Below are 18642 nucleotides of genomic sequence, written 5' to 3' on the forward strand. Positions count from 1 at the left end.
TCCACTTACTTCAGTTGCTGCAAACCAAGTTCAAAGTAGATAAGTAGTTTGCAAGGAGGGGACAGAATCCTGCCCTGCCCAGGAGGCTTAGACAAAAGCAAACTGCTACAGCCTGTTTTAGATTGTATATTTTTCCTTATTGATAACGTTTGCCATCTTGACCACATTTTGAAGTTGCTTGGCCACATGTATCCCTATTTTAAGTCAAAGGCTTTCATGGCCAGCATCCATAGTTTTTTGTGGGTTTTTCGGGCTATGTGGCCATGTTCTAGAAGAGTTTATTCCTAACGTTTCGCCAGCATTTCTCTGAAGATGCCAGCCACAGATGCTGTCGTAACATCAGGAAGAAACTCTTCTAGAACATGGCCACATAGCCCAAAAAACCGTCCCTATTTTCATTTGTGAAATGTTGGAGGGCATGAGAAAGGTTCCTAGTATAAAATTTACACCTGGGTCTAAACTAGATGGAAGCAGCTTAACCAGCATCCATTTTCATTTTCCCATCTTATGAGTTCCAGGTACTTCAGTCGAACTTGAGGGAATCTACAGACCCAAATGCTTCCCCCTTCCTCCTCTTTTGCTGTGGGTGCCCACTTTGGCTGCTGCCACACAGCAAAAATAAAGCAGTTTGACACCACTTTAACTTGGATGGCTCAATGCTGTGGAATCCTTGGATTTTTAGTTTGGTGGGGCACCAGACCTCTCTGACAGGGAAGGCTAAATATTGCACAAAACTACAAATTCCAGAATTCCACAGCACTGAGTCATGGCAGTGAAGGTGGTGTCATACTGCTCTATTTCTGCAGTGTAGATACACCCTCTATGTTTCTTCTCTAGCTTCCTTTGAGTCTCTTCCTGTGAGAAAAGAATTTCTGCTGCCTGGCAGCAATAGTCCCACCTCTATCTATGTACATATACAGTAGATGAAAATCAATCAGAGGCAACACTGTTCAACAAACAAAAGTTCTCATAATGCACCAGATCCCTGATTCATAAAACAGAGAATTGGAAGAGACCACATCCAACCTAACTCCCTGCATGCAGGGATACACGATCAAAGCACTCCCAACTGATGGCAAATAGTCTTGCCACCTTGTTCAGTTCCTGTGCAGTTCTTGGCTTTACTAGATAAATTTGGGAACATTACGTTCCTGATCTGATCTCCCAGAATCCCCCAGCCCACACAGCCATGAGTCAAGGTTCAAAAAAGTAGCATTTCCAAGCTCTGAGATGTCTTGGTTATCAAATCTAGGAAAACAATCCTTGTTTGATGCTTTGAAAGAGCTTTATCAGTCGCAGCAGACTGGCCTTTGAATTTGTACAGCAAAGATTTAGTTTAGGGTTACCAGGTCTCTCAGCCTGATCCTGAGGTTTAATGGAGGGAATATCAGGGTTGCCTTGAAAGGATTTCAGAGCCCTAGCCCTGTTAGTCTGGACTATCAGTAAGCAAAGGGATCTTGTTGCACCTTTGAGACTAAAGTTTATCGATTTCCGCCTCAAAATTTCCATTTCTTTTTCCATAAATTGTGGCATAAGCTTTTGTAGATCTGGGCTGCATCTGCAACTGAGGAAGTAGACCAAATCTAGGAAAGCTAATGCTACAACATCTTTCATTCAAAGTCTCAACAGCACAACAAGATCCCTTTGCATACTTGAAAACTCTGTGTGCGTGTGTGCGTGTGTGTGCGTGCGCGTGCGCGTTTTCCCTTTTTTCTTGTACTGTTAGGCAAATTCTGGAACAACCAGAACTCTACCCAGCTCACCTTAAAATGTGGTAATGCTGGTGGACCCTGAATCAGCCAAAGAAGGCATTTACAACCAATTAATACCATTGATCCAGGAGGGCCCTGCCAAACTGCTTTACTGATCATAGCCAAACTTGAGTTAAGTATGATCTCATGGGAATCAGTCTCACATGAGCTAAAGCAGGTTGATTAACACGTAGGTACAAGCAATAGTTTGGTCAGTGGGAAAAGTCTGCAAAGGAAAAAGGTTCAACTCCGAAAACAGTGAGGGTCTGTAAAACTCGTTCCTGGGAAGTTGGCCAGCTGGACATTTTTTGCAATATTAGGTACAGTGGATTCTTTCTCACAGCCGCCCTGTCTAACTGCCTGCTTTTGTCCTGAAACTCTGGGGAAGAGTGGAAGCAAGGGGGCATGTTGCTTTCAATAGGGCATTACAGTGGCTCTGTGAATACCTGCTTAGTTCTGGGGGGTCTGTTCTACTAATAAAAGGCAAACAAATCTGCTCAAGCTAGATCTCAGTTTGGTTTCCAGGTTACCTGTCCAAGGTCCTGAATTTTTACCATGGATCAGCATGGGAACCCTTTTTCAGTTCGGTTCCTCTCCTCACCCTTCAGCACCGGCGTTCATTTACGCTGCAGAATTATAGCGCTATTCCTCAATGCAAGGATGGTTCCTGTAGTAAAAAAGTGCTACATTTGTGTAGTGAGAAAGAGACCTAGGGCCTTTTCACAGTGCTCAGTGATAGCCCTTTGGTTTCTTGGTAGCACTTAGGCATCCTTCACACTGTTTAGTTGCAGCCATCTGACAATATTTTACCTATAATGGCTTGCTCCTATGTTATCATGAATTTTGTTGAAGCAACAAAAGCTCTCTGATAGAAGATTCTAAATACATCACAAAACACCAATCCCAGGATTCTGCAGGAAGCAACCAATGCAGTTAAAAGTGGGACCAAAGAGCTATAAGTGCTTGAAAGAGACCTAGGGCCATTTCACACTTTGGAATTATAGCACTATGACTCCACTTTAACCACAATGCTGCGTCCTGTGGAATCCTGGGATTTTCAGTTTACAGAGAGAGATTTAGAATTTTTATCCAGAGAACTCTAGTTCCTTTCCCCAAATTACCAGTTCCACGATTCCATAGGATGTAGCCATGGCAGTTCGAGTGGAATTAAAATGCTATAATTGTGTTGTGTGAGTGGGCTCCTGCTGGGTTTTAGCTGAATGGCACACTTGGTGCAACTGTCTGTGTCTGTGCACACCTTCAAGTTACCTATCAATTTATGGTGACCCCATGAATTTCATAGGGTTTTCTTACTCAAGGAGTATGCAGGGGCGGCTTAGCCAGTTCCTTCATCTGAAATATAGCCTACAGCACCTGGTATCATTGACAGTGTCCCATCCAAGTACTAACCAGGGCTGACCTTCTTAGCTTCCAAGATCAGCTGGCATCTAGTGCCTATGACAGGGGTAGGCAACCTTTTTGAGCCGGGGGCCGGGTTGCTGTCCCTCAGACAACTGGGGGGCCGAAGTCAAAAAATAAATAATTAAATAATTTTTAAAAATTAAATATATAAATAAACCAGGACAAATGTAGGACAAAATTTTCAAATGGAAGACACTTTTTTTAAAAAAATGGAGGACACGCGAAAAAAATTGCTAATTTTTTTAAAAAATGTTAATATAAATGCATGTTTCTGAGGCTTCTATAGACAATTGCCCCCCAAAGGCCCCAGCGGCAATCGGCGGCAGGACCAGGCTGGGGCCGGTCCCAAGGCCTCGCCGGGCCACATCCGGCCCGCGGGCCGCAGGTTGCCTACCCCTGCCCTATGAGGTACGTTATTTAGGTCTTCAATGCAGCTGTGGATGATGGTTAATATACCATACATAATGACTTTGCCAGAGGTCACCTGTTGTAATATGACCAGAGGTCACTCCCTATCACATCTTGGGTGTTACCTCTGAAATCTCACAACCTGGCAACCCTAGTCTGGCCATTTTTATTGACCTCCCTCTTCCACTAGTGGACTACGTATCTTAATCTCTGGTCTTCTTTTTGCAGAAGCTTCTCCAGGAGTTTCTGAAGTGACATTTGTAGAGAAGGAACCGGCTGAGCGCCATGCCATTGTTTCATGGGAACAGGTAGCGTGTGTTTAAGGGAGAGTGGGTGGGTGGATGTGTATTCCCCTTTCCTCCTCCTAGTGTTGAAGGAAGTTTGGGGTATGGCTCTCATCTGAAATCATTGAAAGGGAATAGCAGGTGAAGAGGAATCTAGTGACAGTTTAGGACTAACTAGTTTATATTGGCATGATCTCTTGTGGATTTCAATCTGCTTCGTCAGCTGCATTGATGGAGTGCAAAAATCCAACCACCAATATTTTAAGCATAGTGATGTAGTCACAGGGTGTAATGGCATACAGAAAGAGGAAAATTATAACACAGGCTATGAACCTGCAAAAGGTTGTCACAATTTGCATCTTTCTGTATGATAATACACTCTGTTTCCCACCCACACAACTGTGTCACTGTGCTTAATACCTGGGGCTTGAATATCAAATTCCATCCATTTATCCAAAGGAGTGTATTGAAATTCATGACAGCCCACTGTCTTAAATAAATATTCCCCTTCCCCATTTCCTGTGTATTCTGAAACATATTAGCATGTACATCTCATCTTCCAAGGAAGCTGGGGTGCTTCCACACTGCAGATTTAATGTAGTTTGACACGGCTTTAACTGTCATGCCTCCATCCTATGCAATTCTGGGATTTATAGTTTGTTGGGGCACTAGAGCTCTGTGATAGAGAAGGCTAAACATCTCACCAAACTACCAGTACCAGAATTCCATAGCTTTGAGTCATGGGAGTTAAAGCAGTGTCAAAATGCATTAACTCTGCAGTGTAGATGCAGCCTTGGCCACCATTGTTCCTCTCCAGCATTTTTGTCTTGTCCCACTAGATGTCACCAGCAATCCACATATGTTTTCAATATCCTGTTAAAATTGCTTCATCAAAATATTGCAAGGCAAATCGCTAAAGTCAGCCCATAGAGTGAATTCTTATGTTGACTTACAGTATGAAGGGAGTCCATCGTAACTAGAGATAGAAAGTGAGCCATGCTGGGTTCCAGAAAAGAGGGATGGGCTTGGCTGGATCATGACTGGAGAAACCCAGTCTTTCAGTGATGGGTCACAGCAGTGTGTCCACAGAAAACAATGCAATAATGCTTGAACTGGGAAAGAATGGGATTCTGCTCTTATCAGTCCTTCTAGCCATGTCTGCCTGCTTAAAACAGGGGATAAGCAACAGCTTCCTGCAGAATCCATTACTGAGCATGCAAAAGAGAGAAAAGGGGAAGATAGATAAGCCTACCTCACCAGCTATCCCCAGCATATTAAAACAGCATAAATGTATAGACCAAAATGGAAATCATAAGATAAGTGGAATCTGGTGAAAACAAAAATCATCCCATGACACATTTTAGAAGAAGCTTTCAAATTGCCTCTAAAAGGCCCCAAGTGTTTTTGTTTACTTACACAAGCCTTATATATTTAATAATAAATAAAATACTTGATCTGGTTGTTTCATTTCACATGTGCAAATAGTTAGTTTTAAGTAAAATCTTTGTGAAAGATGCTCTTCTTTTTGTGCTATAGGAACCTATCCTTAGCTCCCCCCCCCCCATATTATTTCTACCTCTGGTACCATATTCTCTATTAAAGAAATAATGTCTAGAAACACTCCTACTTTGTTAACTGAGGTACATCTATACATACAAGTATGTTAAGTATTCTCAGTTATTCCTCCTAAAAGATATTTAGAAATGCTCCCTTTCCAAGTTAATTTTCACCTGGAATTCTGGCATAATGGAAGAAAGAGGGGAAAATCTCACCAGCTGGTATACTGCGTTTTCTGCATCCCTGCTTTGTGCAAGTTACTCTTCCTCTTGCCTCTACTGACTGCTGTGTGTTTGGCCGGTTGTTTATTTAGATAGCAGAATTTTCAGGGCATATAATCCAGGATGCAAGAGTGTGACATCAGGCAGCTCAGCCAGCAGGTTGTCACAAATCCAAACAGAGTGGCCTCGATTAGTTGAAAGCTAGAGACTTGACTTGACTCAACCCTAGAAGAATGCAGAGGGGGGTTGGGAAACAATGCCCTATGGAACCGATTATTAGATGATGGGACAAATCTTTGAAGCCCAGATGCATAACAAACTCAGGGGCAAGCAAAGAATTGATGAAAGACAATGGTTTTTATGATCATGGAAATAGATATAAGAGATATGTTGGAAGCACATCCCCTACCTTCCAACTGCTTCAGATTGGCAGGGACAATCCCAATTACAGTGGTACCTCGGGATACGAAATACCCAGGTTACGAAATTTTCGGGATACGAAAAAATCCCATTGGAAAACATTGTTCCGGGTTACGAAAGTTTTTTCGGGTTACGAAAAAACTTTTGGTGCTTTTCGGCGCGATTTCACACCAAATCGCGGCTTTTCCCCATTAGCGCCTATGGGAATTCGGCTTGCGAAAGCCTTTCGGGTTACGAAATTGACAGCGGAACGAATTAATTTCGTAACCCGAGGCACCACTGTAATTCTCTGCCATCCCATTTTTAACCTGCTTTTAAAATGCCCCAGCTTCTCTCTCCTCCTTCCACTTTCCCCCTTTGTCCTCAGCATACTTCAACTGCTGCACACTGAATTCAAAGTATAAAAGTAGTTTGCATTCAGTTAACTCAACAGAAAGGAGGAGAGATGAGGAGGTGGAGTCTTACCTTTCTCAGTAGGCTGGGTCAAAAGCAAACTACTGCAGTCTCTCCAGCTTGTCTGGGAGACAGTTAACTCAGCAAGGAGAAAGGAGAAATGGGACAGAATCTTGTCCTTTGCAGGAGGCCGGAGCAAAAGCAAACTACTCCTGTATCTCCCAACTTGTCTGTTTTTCAAGATATATAACTTCTGCCCTCTTGACCACACTCTGAAGTTGCTTGACCACACATCCCACTTTTTATCTGTAAAAGGCTGGTGGATATACCTGTCTAATAGTGGAAGATGCATCATGGCGCTAGGTGGCTCTGAAGTTTGGGAGAGCTCTGTGAGACCTCTCCAGATTTTTTTAATCCAGATTTTTTTTAATTGAATTTTTAAAGGGCTTGCTGAAAGTGCTCAATCATTAGAGGTAAGAGAGTTCGACTTCTTGGAGAACCTCTTTAAAGTTTAAAACATAGAGCTGCATCAAACCATTAAAATAGCAATACAAGGGCAAACTCTAGTTCTGGTTGAGGAATGTCTGTGAGTGGCCTCTTTGTCCCTTGAGTGCCAGAGATGCCTGGCAGATGCTTAATTTGGACCTCTTTGCTCTGCAGGTCATTTGCTGAGGGTGTTTTAGCCTTCCATCCCAAGAATGCCTTTGAAATGGCATCCAGGCTGCTCTTTTTCACCAAGGAATCCCCAGACTGCAAACTAAACCTATGTTGGGCCCAGGATTTTGAGATGACAGACATTTCCACTAATAAATCTCTTCTAGAGAGTAGAAACATGCAGTCACTCCAGAAAGCCAGATGTTGTTCTTTTACTGAGTTATCATAAAAGCATTTCTAGCAATGATCATTTTCTCTTTTCCATTCCTGAATCAGAGCGGAAAGTCCCATGTGATGGGAATCATGCAGCCCTCCAGATGTTGTTGGACTGCAACTCCTAGCAGCCCTATTAGCACAGGCAGTGTTGAGGAATGCTGGGATATACAATCTAACAACTTTTTGAGAGCCACGTGATTCTCACTCCTGTTCTAATACAGTGGTCCCTTGATATCTGCTTGGGTTTGGTTTCAGGACACCCCCCCCCAACGATACCAAAATCCATGAATACTCAAATCCCATTATATACAACAGCATAATAGAATAGTGTTCCTTATATAAAATGGTGAAATCAAGGTTTGCTTTTTACTGTATATATATATATATATATATATATCTCAAACCATGGATAGTTGAATCCATGGGTAAAAAATCTGTGGATATGGAGGGCTGACTGTATGGCCAAAAGGGTCCCCCATTCAAAAGGCCAGGTACCCCACAATTTCATCAGATCATGTGTGAGCCTGTGAGTCTGTGTCAGTCTTATTGCCATTCCATGCTAGGTGACATTTCACTACTGTTGCATGCAAAATTTAAAAAAAAAAGTTTCACAAGCAAAACCGATTTGTCCAGATTCCTCTCCCTTCCAACTGAGCAGACAAAGGAGGGAAGTCCCAGGAAGAAGGGGGGAAGATGTGTAGTGCAGATGATAGCTCTGTTCCTTTTTTCAGGGAGTCCCAGCAGCAAAAAAATGCCAGCCCCCTGCCCAAATGTACAGTCTGTATTTAGACAAAGGGAGAAGAAGGGTTTGTTTACATGGACAAATTATCCCAAATTCACTGTAGACTAACTGTGTCCTCTTTACACAGCTTAGGGCCAAAATCCCAAATAGGGTGCAGACTATCTTCACAGTGCCCACACCCGATTCGGTTCTTCCTACCCCTAACCCACATTTAAATAACTTACCTTTTGCTGTGGGTTTTTGGCTCTCTTTGCAATAATGAAGAAGACAGGCCCTCCCTTCAGCCACCATCTTGAGGGGAGAGAGGCAGGCTGGCTCCAACTGCCTGCCTGAAGAAGACAAGCCCTCCCTTCAGCCACCATCTTGGGGGGAGAGAGGCAGGCTGGCTCCAACTGCCTGCCTGAAGAAGAAAAGCCCTCCCTTCAGCCACCATCTTGGGGGGAGAGAGGCAGGCTGGCTCCAACTGCCTGCCTGAAGAAGACAGGCCCTCCCTTCAGCCACCATCTTGGGGGGAGAGAGGCAGGCTGGCTCCAACTGCCTGCCTGAAGAAGACAGGCCCTCCCTTCAGCCACCATCTTGCGGGGAGAGAGGCAGGCTGGCTCCAACTGCCTGCCTGAAGAAGACAGGCCCTCCCTTCAGCCACCATCTTGGGGGGAGAGAGGCAGGCTGGCTCCAACTGCCTGCCTGAAGAAGACAGGCCCTCCCTTCAGCCACCATCTTGGGGGGAGAGAGGCAGGCTGGCTCCAACTGCCTGCCTGAAGAAGAAAAGCCCTCCCTTCAGCCACCATCTTGGGGGGAGAGAGGCAGGCTAGCTCCAACTGCCTGCCTGAAGAAGAAAAGCCCTCCCTTCAGCCACCATCTTGGGGGGAGAGAGGCAGGCTGGCTCCAACTGCCTGCCTGAAGAAGAAAAGCCCTCCCTTCAGCCACCATCTTGGGGGGAGAGAGGCAGGCTGGCTCCAACTGCCTGCCTGAAGAAGAAAAGCCCTCCCTTCAGCCACCATCTTGGGGGGAGAGAGGCAGGCTGGCTCCAACTGCCTGCCTGAAGAAGACAGGCCCTCCCTTCAGCCACCATCTTGGGGGGAGAGAGGCAGGCTGGCTCCAACTGCCTGCCTGAAGAAGACAGGCCCTCCCTTCAGCCACCATCTTGAGGGGAGAGAGGCAGGCTGGCTCCAACTGCCTGCCTGAAGAAGACAGGCCCTCCCTTCAGCCACCATCTTGGGGGGAGAGAGGCAGGCTGGCTCCAACTGCCTGCCTGAAGAAGAAAAGCCCTCCCTTCAGCCACCATCTTGGGGGGAGAGAGGCAGGCTGGCTCCAACTGCCTGCCTGAAGAAGAAAAGCCCTCCCTTCAGCCACCATCTTGGGGGGAGAGAGGCAGGCTGGCTCCAACTGCCTGCCTGAAGAAGAAAAGCTCTCCCTTCAGCCACCATCTTGGGGGGAGAGAGGCAGGCTGGCTCCAACTGCCTGCCTGAAGAAGACAGGCCCTCCCTTCAGCCACCATCTTGGGGGGAGAGAGGCAGGCTGGCTCCAACTGCCTGCCTGAAGAAGAAAAGCCCTCCCTTCAGCCACCATCTTGGGGGGAGAGAGGCAGGCTAGCTCCAACTGCCTGCCTGAAGAAGAAAAGCCCTCCCTTCAGCCACCATCTTGGGGGGAGAGAGGCAGGCTGGCTCCAACTGCCTGCCTGAAGAAGAAAAGCCCTCCCTTCAGCCACCATCTTGGGGGGAGAGAGGCAGGCTGGCTCCAACTGCCTGCCTGAAGAAGAAAAGCCCTCCCTTCAGCCACCATCTTGGGGGGAGAGAGGCAGGCTAGCTCCAACTGCCTGCCTGAAGAAGAAAAGCCCTCCCTTCAGCCACCATCTTGGGGGGAGAGAGGCAGGCTGGCTCCAACTGCCTGCCTGAAGAAGACAGGCCCTCCCTTCAGCCACCATCTTGGGGGGAGAGAGGCAGGCTGGCTCCAACTGCCTGCCTGAAGAAGACAGGCCCTCCCTTCAGCCACCATCTTGGGGGGAGAGAGGCAGGCTGGCTCCAACTGCCTGCCTGAAGAAGAAAAGCCCTCCCTTCAGCCACCATCTTGGGGGGAGAGAGGCAGGCTGGCTCCAACTGCCTGCCTGAAGAAGAAAAGCCCTCCCTTCAGCCACCATCTTGGGGGGAGAGAGGCAGGCTGGCTCCAACTGCCTGCCTGAAGAAGACAGGCCCTCCCTTCAGCCACCATCTTGGGGGGAGAGAGGCAGGCTGGCTCCAACTGCCTGCCTGAAGAAGACAGGCCCTCCCTTCAGCCACCATCTTGGGGGGAGAGAGGCAGGCTGGCTCCAACTGCCTGCCTGAAGAAGACAGGCCCTCCCTTCAGCCACCATCTTGGGGGGAGAGAGGCAGGCTGGCTCCAACTGCCTGCCTGAAGAAGAAAAGCCCTCCCTTCAGCCACCATCTTGGGGGGAGAGAGGCAGGCTGGCTCCAACTGCCTGCCTGAAGAAGAAAAGCTCTCCCTTCAGCCACCATCTTGGGGGGAGAGAGGCAGGCTGGCTCCAACTGCCTGCCTGAAGAAGAAAAGCCCTCCCTTCAGCCACCATCTTGGGGGGAGAGAGGCAGGCTGGCTCCAACTGCCTGCCTGAAGAAGACAGGCCCTCCCTTCAGCCACCATCTTGGGGGGAGAGAGGCAGGCTGGCTCCAACTGCCTGCCTGAAGAAGACAGGCCCTCCCTTCAGCCACCATCTTGGGGGGAGAGAGGCAGGCTGGCTCCAACTGCCTGCCTGAAGAAGAAAAGCCCTCCCTTCAGCCACCATCTTGGGGGGAGAGAGGCAGGCTGGCTCCAACTGCCTGCCTGAAGAAGACAGGCCCTCCCTTCAGCCACCATCTTGGGGGGAGAGAGGCAGGCTGGCTCCAACTGCCTGCCTGAAGAAGAAAAGCTCTCCCTTCAGCCACCATCTTGGGGGGAGAGAGGCAGGCTGGCTCCAACTGCCTGCCTGAAGAAGACAGGCCCTCCCTTCAGCCACCATCTTGGGGGGAGAGAGGCAGGCTGGCTCCAACTGCCTGCCTGAAGAAGACAGGCCCTCCCTTCAGCCACCATCTTGAGGGGAGAGAGGCAGGCTGGCTCCAACTGCCTGCCTGAAGAAGACAAGCCCTCCCTTCAGCCACCATCTTGGGGGGAGAGAGGCAGGCTGGCTCCAACTGCCTGCCTGAAGAAGAAAAGCCCTCCCTTCAGCCACCATCTTGGGGGGAGAGAGGCAGGCTGGCTCCAACTGCCTGCCTGAAGAAGAAAAGCCCTCCCTTCAGCCACCATCTTGGGGGGAGAGAGGCAGGCTGGCTCCAACTGCCTGCCTGAAGAAGACAGGCCCTCCCTTCAGCCACCATCTTGGGGGGAGAGAGGCAGGCTGGCTCCAACTGCCTGCCTGAAGAAGACAGGCCCTCCCTTCAGCCACCATCTTGGGGGGAGAGAGGCAGGCTGGCTCCAACTGCCTGCCTGAAGAAGACAGGCCCTCCCTTCAGCCACCATCTTGGGGGGAGAGAGGCAGGCTGGCTCCAACTGCCTGCCTGAAGAAGACAGGCCCTCCCTTCAGCCACCATCTTGGGGGGAGAGAGGCAGGCTGGCTCCAACTGCCTGCCTGAAGAAGACAGGCCCTCCCTTCAGCCACCATCTTGGGGGGAGAGAGGCAGGCTGGCTCCAACTGCCTGCCTGAAGAAGAAAAGCCCTCCCTTCAGCCACCATCTTGGGGGGAGAGAGGCAGGCTGGCTCCAACTGCCTGCCTGAAGAAGAAAAGCCCTCCCTTCAGCCACCATCTTGGGGGGAGAGAGGCAGGCTGGCTCCAACTGCCTGCCTGAAGAAGAAAAGCCCTCCCTTCAGCCACCATCTTGGGGGGAGAGAGGCAGGCTGGCTCCAACTGCCTGCCTGAAGAAGACAGGCCCTCCCTTCAGCCACCATCTTGGGGGGAGAGAGGCAGGCTGGCTCCAACTGCCTGCCTGAAGAAGACAGGCCCTCCCTTCAGCCACCATCTTGGGGGGAGAGAGGCAGGCTGGCTCCAACTGCCTGCCTGAAGAAGAAAAGCCCTCCCTTCAGCCACCATCTTGGGGGGAGAGAGGCAGGCTGGCTCCAACTGCCTGCCTGAAGAAGACAGGCCCTCCCTTCAGCCACCATCTTGGGGGGAGAGAGGCAGGCTGGCTCCAACTGCCTGCCTGAAGAAGACAGGCCCTCCCTTCAGCCACCATCTTGGGGGGAGAGAGGCAGGCTGGCTCCAACTGCCTGCCTGAAGAAGACAGGCCCTCCCTTCAGCCACCATCTTGGGGGGAGAGAGGCAGGCTGGCTCCAACTGCCTGCCTGAAGAAGACAGGCCCTCCCTTCAGCCACCATCTTGGGGGGAGAGAGGCAGGCTGGCTCCAACTGCCTGCCTGAAGAAGAAAAGCCCTCCCTTCAGCCACCATCTTGGGGGGAGAGAGGCAGGCTGGCTCCAACTGCCTGCCTGAAGAAGACAGGCCCTCCCTTCAGCCACCATCTTGGGGGGAGAGAGGCAGGCAAGCTCCAACTGCCTGCCTGAAGAAGAAAAGCCCTCCCTTCAGCCACCATCTTGGGGGAAGAGAGGCAGGCAAGCTCCAACTGCCTGCCTGAAGAAGAAAAGCCCTCCCTTCAGCCACCATCTTGGGGGGAGAGAGGCAGGCTGGCTCCAATTGCCTGCCTGAAGAAGACAGGCCCTCCCTTCAGCCACCATCTTGGGGGGAGAGAGGCAGGCTGGCTCCAATTGCCTGCCTGAAGAAGACAAGCCCTCCCTTCAGCCACCATCTTGGGGGGAGAGAGGCAGGCTGGCTCCCAACTGCCTGGCTGAAAGAAGACAAGCCCTCCCTTCAGCCACCATCTTGGGGGGAGAGAGGCAGGCTGGCTCCAACTGCCTGCCTGAAAGAAGACAAGCCCTCCCTTCAGCCACCATCTTGGGGGGAGAGAGGCAGGCTGGCTCCAACTGCCTGCCTGAAGAAGAAAAGCTCTCCCTTCAGCCACCATCTTGGGGGGAGAGAGGCAGGCTGGCTCCAACTGCCTGCCTGAAGAAGAAACGCCCTCCCTTCAGCCACCATCTTGGGGGGAGAGAGGCAGGCTGGCTCCAACTGCCTGCCTGAAGAAGACAGGCCCTCCCTTCAGCCACCATCTTGGGGGGAGAGAGGCAGGCTGGCTCCAACTGCCTGCCTGAAGAAGAAAAGCTCTCCCTTCAGCCACCATCTTGGGGGGAGAGAGGCAGGCTGGCTCCAACTGCCTGCCTGAAGAAGAAAAGCTCTCCCTTCAGCCACCATCTTGGGGGGAGAGAGGCAGGCTGGCTCCAACTGCCTGCCTGAAGAAGAAAAGCCCTCCCTTCAGCCACCATCTTGGGGGGAGAGAGGCAGGCTGGCTCCAACTGCCTGCCTGAAGAAGAAAAGCTCTCCCTTCAGCCACCATCTTGGGGGGAGAGAGGCAGGCTGGCTCCAACTGCCTGCCTGAAGAAGAAAAGCCCTCCCTTCAGCCACCATCTTGGGGGGAGAGAGGCAGGCTGGCTCCAACTGCCTGCCTGAAGAAGACAGGCCCTCCCTTCAGCCACCATCTTGGGGGGAGAGAGGCAGGCTGGCTCCAACTGCCTGCCTGAAGAAGACAGGCCCTCCCTTCAGCCACCATCTTGGGGGGAGAGAGGCAGGCTGGCTCCAACTGCCTGCCTGAAGAAGAAAAGCCCTCCCTTCAGCCACCATCTTGGGGGGAGAGAGGCAGGCTGGCTCCAACTGCCTGCCTGAAGAAGACAGGCCCTCCCTTCAGCCACCATCTTGGGGGGAGAGAGGCAGGCTGGCTCCAACTGCCTGCCTGAAGAAGAAAAGCTCTCCCTTCAGCCACCATCTTGGGGGGAGAGAGGCAGGCTGGCTCCAACTGCCTGCCTGAAGAAGACAGGCCCTCCCTTCAGCCACCATCTTGGGGGGAGAGAGGCAGGCTGGCTCCAACTGCCTGCCTGAAGAAGACAGGCCCTCCCTTCAGCCACCATCTTGAGGGGAGAGAGGCAGGCTGGCTCCAACTGCCTGCCTGAAGAAGACAAGCCCTCCCTTCAGCCACCATCTTGGGGGGAGAGAGGCAGGCTGGCTCCAACTGCCTGCCTGAAGAAGAAAAGCCCTCCCTTCAGCCACCATCTTGGGGGGAGAGAGGCAGGCTGGCTCCAACTGCCTGCCTGAAGAAGAAAAGCCCTCCCTTCAGCCACCATCTTGGGGGGAGAGAGGCAGGCTGGCTCCAACTGCCTGCCTGAAGAAGACAGGCCCTCCCTTCAGCCACCATCTTGGGGGGAGAGAGGCAGGCTGGCTCCAACTGCCTGCCTGAAGAAGACAGGCCCTCCCTTCAGCCACCATCTTGGGGGGAGAGAGGCAGGCTGGCTCCAACTGCCTGCCTGAAGAAGACAGGCCCTCCCTTCAGCCACCATCTTGGGGGGAGAGAGGCAGGCTGGCTCCAACTGCCTGCCTGAAGAAGACAGGCCCTCCCTTCAGCCACCATCTTGGGGGGAGAGAGGCAGGCTGGCTCCAACTGCCTGCCTGAAGAAGACAGGCCCTCCCTTCAGCCACCATCTTGGGGGGAGAGAGGCAGGCTGGCTCCAACTGCCTGCCTGAAGAAGAAAAGCCCTCCCTTCAGCCACCATCTTGGGGGGAGAGAGGCAGGCTGGCTCCAACTGCCTGCCTGAAGAAGAAAAGCCCTCCCTTCAGCCACCATCTTGGGGGGAGAGAGGCAGGCTGGCTCCAACTGCCTGCCTGAAGAAGAAAAGCCCTCCCTTCAGCCACCATCTTGGGGGGAGAGAGGCAGGCTGGCTCCAACTGCCTGCCTGAAGAAGACAGGCCCTCCCTTCAGCCACCATCTTGGGGGGAGAGAGGCAGGCTGGCTCCAACTGCCTGCCTGAAGAAGACAGGCCCTCCCTTCAGCCACCATCTTGGGGGGAGAGAGGCAGGCTGGCTCCAACTGCCTGCCTGAAGAAGAAAAGCCCTCCCTTCAGCCACCATCTTGGGGGGAGAGAGGCAGGCTGGCTCCAACTGCCTGCCTGAAGAAGACAGGCCCTCCCTTCAGCCACCATCTTGGGGGGAGAGAGGCAGGCTGGCTCCAACTGCCTGCCTGAAGAAGACAGGCCCTCCCTTCAGCCACCATCTTGGGGGGAGAGAGGCAGGCTGGCTCCAACTGCCTGCCTGAAGAAGACAGGCCCTCCCTTCAGCCACCATCTTGGGGGGAGAGAGGCAGGCTGGCTCCAACTGCCTGCCTGAAGAAGACAGGCCCTCCCTTCAGCCACCATCTTGGGGGGAGAGAGGCAGGCTGGCTCCAACTGCCTGCCTGAAGAAGAAAAGCCCTCCCTTCAGCCACCATCTTGGGGGGAGAGAGGCAGGCTGGCTCCAACTGCCTGCCTGAAGAAGACAGGCCCTCCCTTCAGCCACCATCTTGGGGGGAGAGAGGCAGGCAAGCTCCAACTGCCTGCCTGAAGAAGAAAAGCCCTCCCTTCAGCCACCATCTTGGGGGAAGAGAGGCAGGCAAGCTCCAACTGCCTGCCTGAAGAAGAAAAGCCCTCCCTTCAGCCACCATCTTGGGGGGAGAGAGGCAGGCTGGCTCCAATTGCCTGCCTGAAGAAGACAGGCCCTCCCTTCAGCCACCATCTTGGGGGGAGAGAGGCAGGCTGGCTCCAATTGCCTGCCTGAAGAAGACAAGCCCTCCCTTCAGCCACCATCTTGGGGGGAGAGAGGCAGGCTGGCTCCCAACTGCCTGGCTGAAAGAAGACAAGCCCTCCCTTCAGCCACCATCTTGGGGGGAGAGAGGCAGGCTGGCTCCAACTGCCTGCCTGAAAGAAGACAAGCCCTCCCTTCAGCCACCATCTTGGGGGGAGAGAGGCAGGCTGGCTCCAACTGCCTGCCTGAAGAAGAAAAGCTCTCCCTTCAGCCACCATCTTGGGGGGAGAGAGGCAGGCTGGCTCCAACTGCCTGCCTGAAGAAGAAAAGCCCTCCCTTCAGCCACCATCTTGGGGGGAGAGAGGCAGGCTGGCTCCAACTGCCTGCCTGAAGAAGACAGGCCCTCCCTTCAGCCACCATCTTGGGGGGAGAGAGGCAGGCTGGCTCCAACTGCCTGCCTGAAGAAGAAAAGCTCTCCCTTCAGCCACCATCTTGGGGGGAGAGAGGCAGGCTGGCTCCAACTGCCTGCCTGAAGAAGAAAAGCTCTCCCTTCAGCCACCATCTTGGGGGGAGAGAGGCAGGCTGGCTCCAACTGCCTGCCTGAAGAAGAAAAGCTCTCCCTTCAGCCACCATCTTGGGGGGAGAGAGGCAGGCTGGCTCCAACTGCCTGCCTGAAGAAGACAGGCCCTCCCTTCAGCCACCATCTTGGGGGGAGAGAGGCAGGCTGGCTCCAACTGCCTGCCTGAAGAAGACAGGCCCTCCCTTCAGCCACCATCTTGGGGGGAGAGAGGCAGGCTGGCTCCAACTGCCTGCCTGAAGAAGACAGGCCCTCCCTTCAGCCACCATCTTGGGGGGAGAGAGGCAGGCTGGCTCCAACTGCCTGCCTGAAGAAGACAGGCCCTCCCTTCAGCCACCATCTTGGGGGGAGAGAGGCAGGCTGGCTCCAACTGCCTGCCTGAAGAAGACAGGCCCTCCCTTCAGCCACCATCTTGGGGGGAGAGAGGCAGGCTGGCTCCAACTGCCTGCCTGAAGAAGAAAAGCTCTCCCTTCAGCCACCATCTTGGGGGGAGAGAGGCAGGCTGGCTCCAACTGCCTGCCTGAAGAAGAAAAGCCCTCCCTTCAGCCACCATCTTGGGGGGAGAGAGGCAGGCTGGCTCCAACTGCCTGCCTGAAGAAGACAGGCCCTCCCTTCAGCCACCATCTTGGGGGGAGAGAGGCAGGCTGGCTCCAACTGCCTGCCTGAAGAAGAAAAGCTCTCCCTTCAGCCACCATCTTGGGGGGAGAGAGGCAGGCTGGCTCCAACTGCCTGCCTGAAGAAGAAAAGCTCTCCCTTCAGCCACCATCTTGGGGGGAGAGAGGCAGGCTGGCTCCAACTGCCTGCCTGAAGAAGAAAAGCTCTCCCTTCAGCCACCATCTTGGGGGGAGAGAGGCAGGCTGGCTCCAACTGCCTGCCTGAAGAAGACAGGCCCTCCCTTCAGCCACCATCTTGGGGGGAGAGAGGCAGGCTGGCTCCAACTGCCTGCCTGAAGAAGACAGGCCCTCCCTTCAGCCACCATCTTGGGGGGAGAGAGGCAGGCTGGCTCCAACTGCCTGCCTGAAGAAGACAGGCCCTCCCTTCAGCCACCATCTTGGGGGGAGAGAGGCAGGCTGGCTCCAACTGCCTGCCTGAAGAAGACAGGCCCTCCCTTCAGCCACCATCTTGGGGGGAGAGAGGCAGGCTGGCTCCAACTGCCTGCCTGAAGAAGACAGGCCCTCCCTTCAGCCACCATCTTGGGGGGAGAGAGGCAGGCTGGCTCCAACTGCCTGCCTGAAGAAGACAGGCCCTCCCTTCAGCCACCATCTTGGGGGGAGAGAGGCAGGCTGGCTCCAACTGCCTGCCTGAAGAAGACAGGCCCTCCCTTCAGCCACCATCTTGGGGGGAGAGAGGCAGGCTGGCTCCAACTGCCTGCCTGAAGAAGACAGGCCCTCCCTTCAGCCACCATCTTGGGGGGAGAGAGGCAGGCTGGCTCCAACTGCCTGCCTGAAGAAGACAGGCCCTCCCTTCAGCCACCATCTTGGGGGGAGAGAGGCAGGCTGGCTCCAACTGCCTGCCTGAAGAAGACAGGCCCTCCCTTCAGCCACCATCTTGGGGGGAGAGAGGCAGGCTGGCTCCAACTGCCTGCCTGAAGAAGACAGGCCCTCCCTTCAGCCACCATCTTGGGGGGAGAGAGGCAGGCTGGCTCCAACTGCCTGCCTGAAGAAGACAGGCCCTCCCTTCAGCCACCATCTTGGGGGGAGAGAGGCAGGCTGGCTCCAACTGCCTGCCTGAAGAAGAAAAGCCCTCCCTTCAGCCACCATCTTGGGGGGAGAGAGGCAGGCTGGCTCCAACTGCCTGCCTGAAGAAGAAAAGCCCTCCCTTCAGCCACCATCTTGGGGGGAGAGAGGCAGGCTGGCTCCAACTGCCTGCCTGAAGAAGACAGGCCCTCCCTTCAGCCACCATCTTGGGGGGAGAGAGGCAGGCTGGCTCCAACTGCCTGCCTGAAGAAGACAGGCCCTCCCTTCAGCCACCATCTTGGGGGGAGAGAGGCAGGCTGGCTCCAACTGCCTGCCTGAAGAAGACAGGCCCTCCCTTGTATTGTTTTTAAATTGTATGGGTGGGTTTTTGTATTGTTGGGCTATGTATTGGTTTTGATTGTTTTTTTGTAAACCGCTATGATCTACAAGGAATAGCGGTCTAGAAATAAAATTTCATTCATTCATTCATAATGACAGTGGCTGCCTTCACTTACAATACCTGTGAGCCACCCGGCACCACTGCTGAGGTCAGAACAAGATGCCTAGCATGGATAGCATGGCTAAGTGCTTCATTTTGACCTCAGCAGCAGCTCCGGGTAACCAATAGGACCATGTGGTAAGGCAGCTGCAAGAACCAAAAACCCACAGCAAAAGAGAGCAAATAAGGGGCGTATTTGGATCCAG

At 52.9% G+C, this 18642-nt stretch overlaps 1 protein-coding gene across 4 annotated transcripts in view; it reads left to right on the forward strand.

Annotated features, from left to right (window-relative positions):
* Positions 1-18642, forward strand: part of LOC149324239 (tubulin polyglutamylase complex subunit 2-like) — a 49608-nt gene that overhangs the window by 4914 nt on the left and 26052 nt on the right. For all 4 annotated transcript variants that reach the window (XR_016277948.1, XR_016277946.1, XR_016277947.1 and 1 more), the window contains exon 2: positions 3810-3889. Coding sequence is in view for 1 of the 4 variants with exons in the window: in XM_089497997.1 (XP_089354123.1) it covers positions 3810-3889 (80 nt within the window). In the remaining 3 variants the exon portion in view is untranslated. The remainder of the gene's footprint in view (positions 1-3809; positions 3890-18642) is intronic.

This window comes from Sceloporus occidentalis, unplaced genomic scaffold (assembly GCF_023333645.1).
Source record: "Sceloporus occidentalis isolate IW3139 unplaced genomic scaffold, rSceOcc1.0.p SCAF_1, whole genome shotgun sequence".
In the NCBI taxonomy this organism is placed as follows: domain Eukaryota; kingdom Metazoa; phylum Chordata; class Lepidosauria; order Squamata; family Phrynosomatidae; genus Sceloporus; species Sceloporus occidentalis.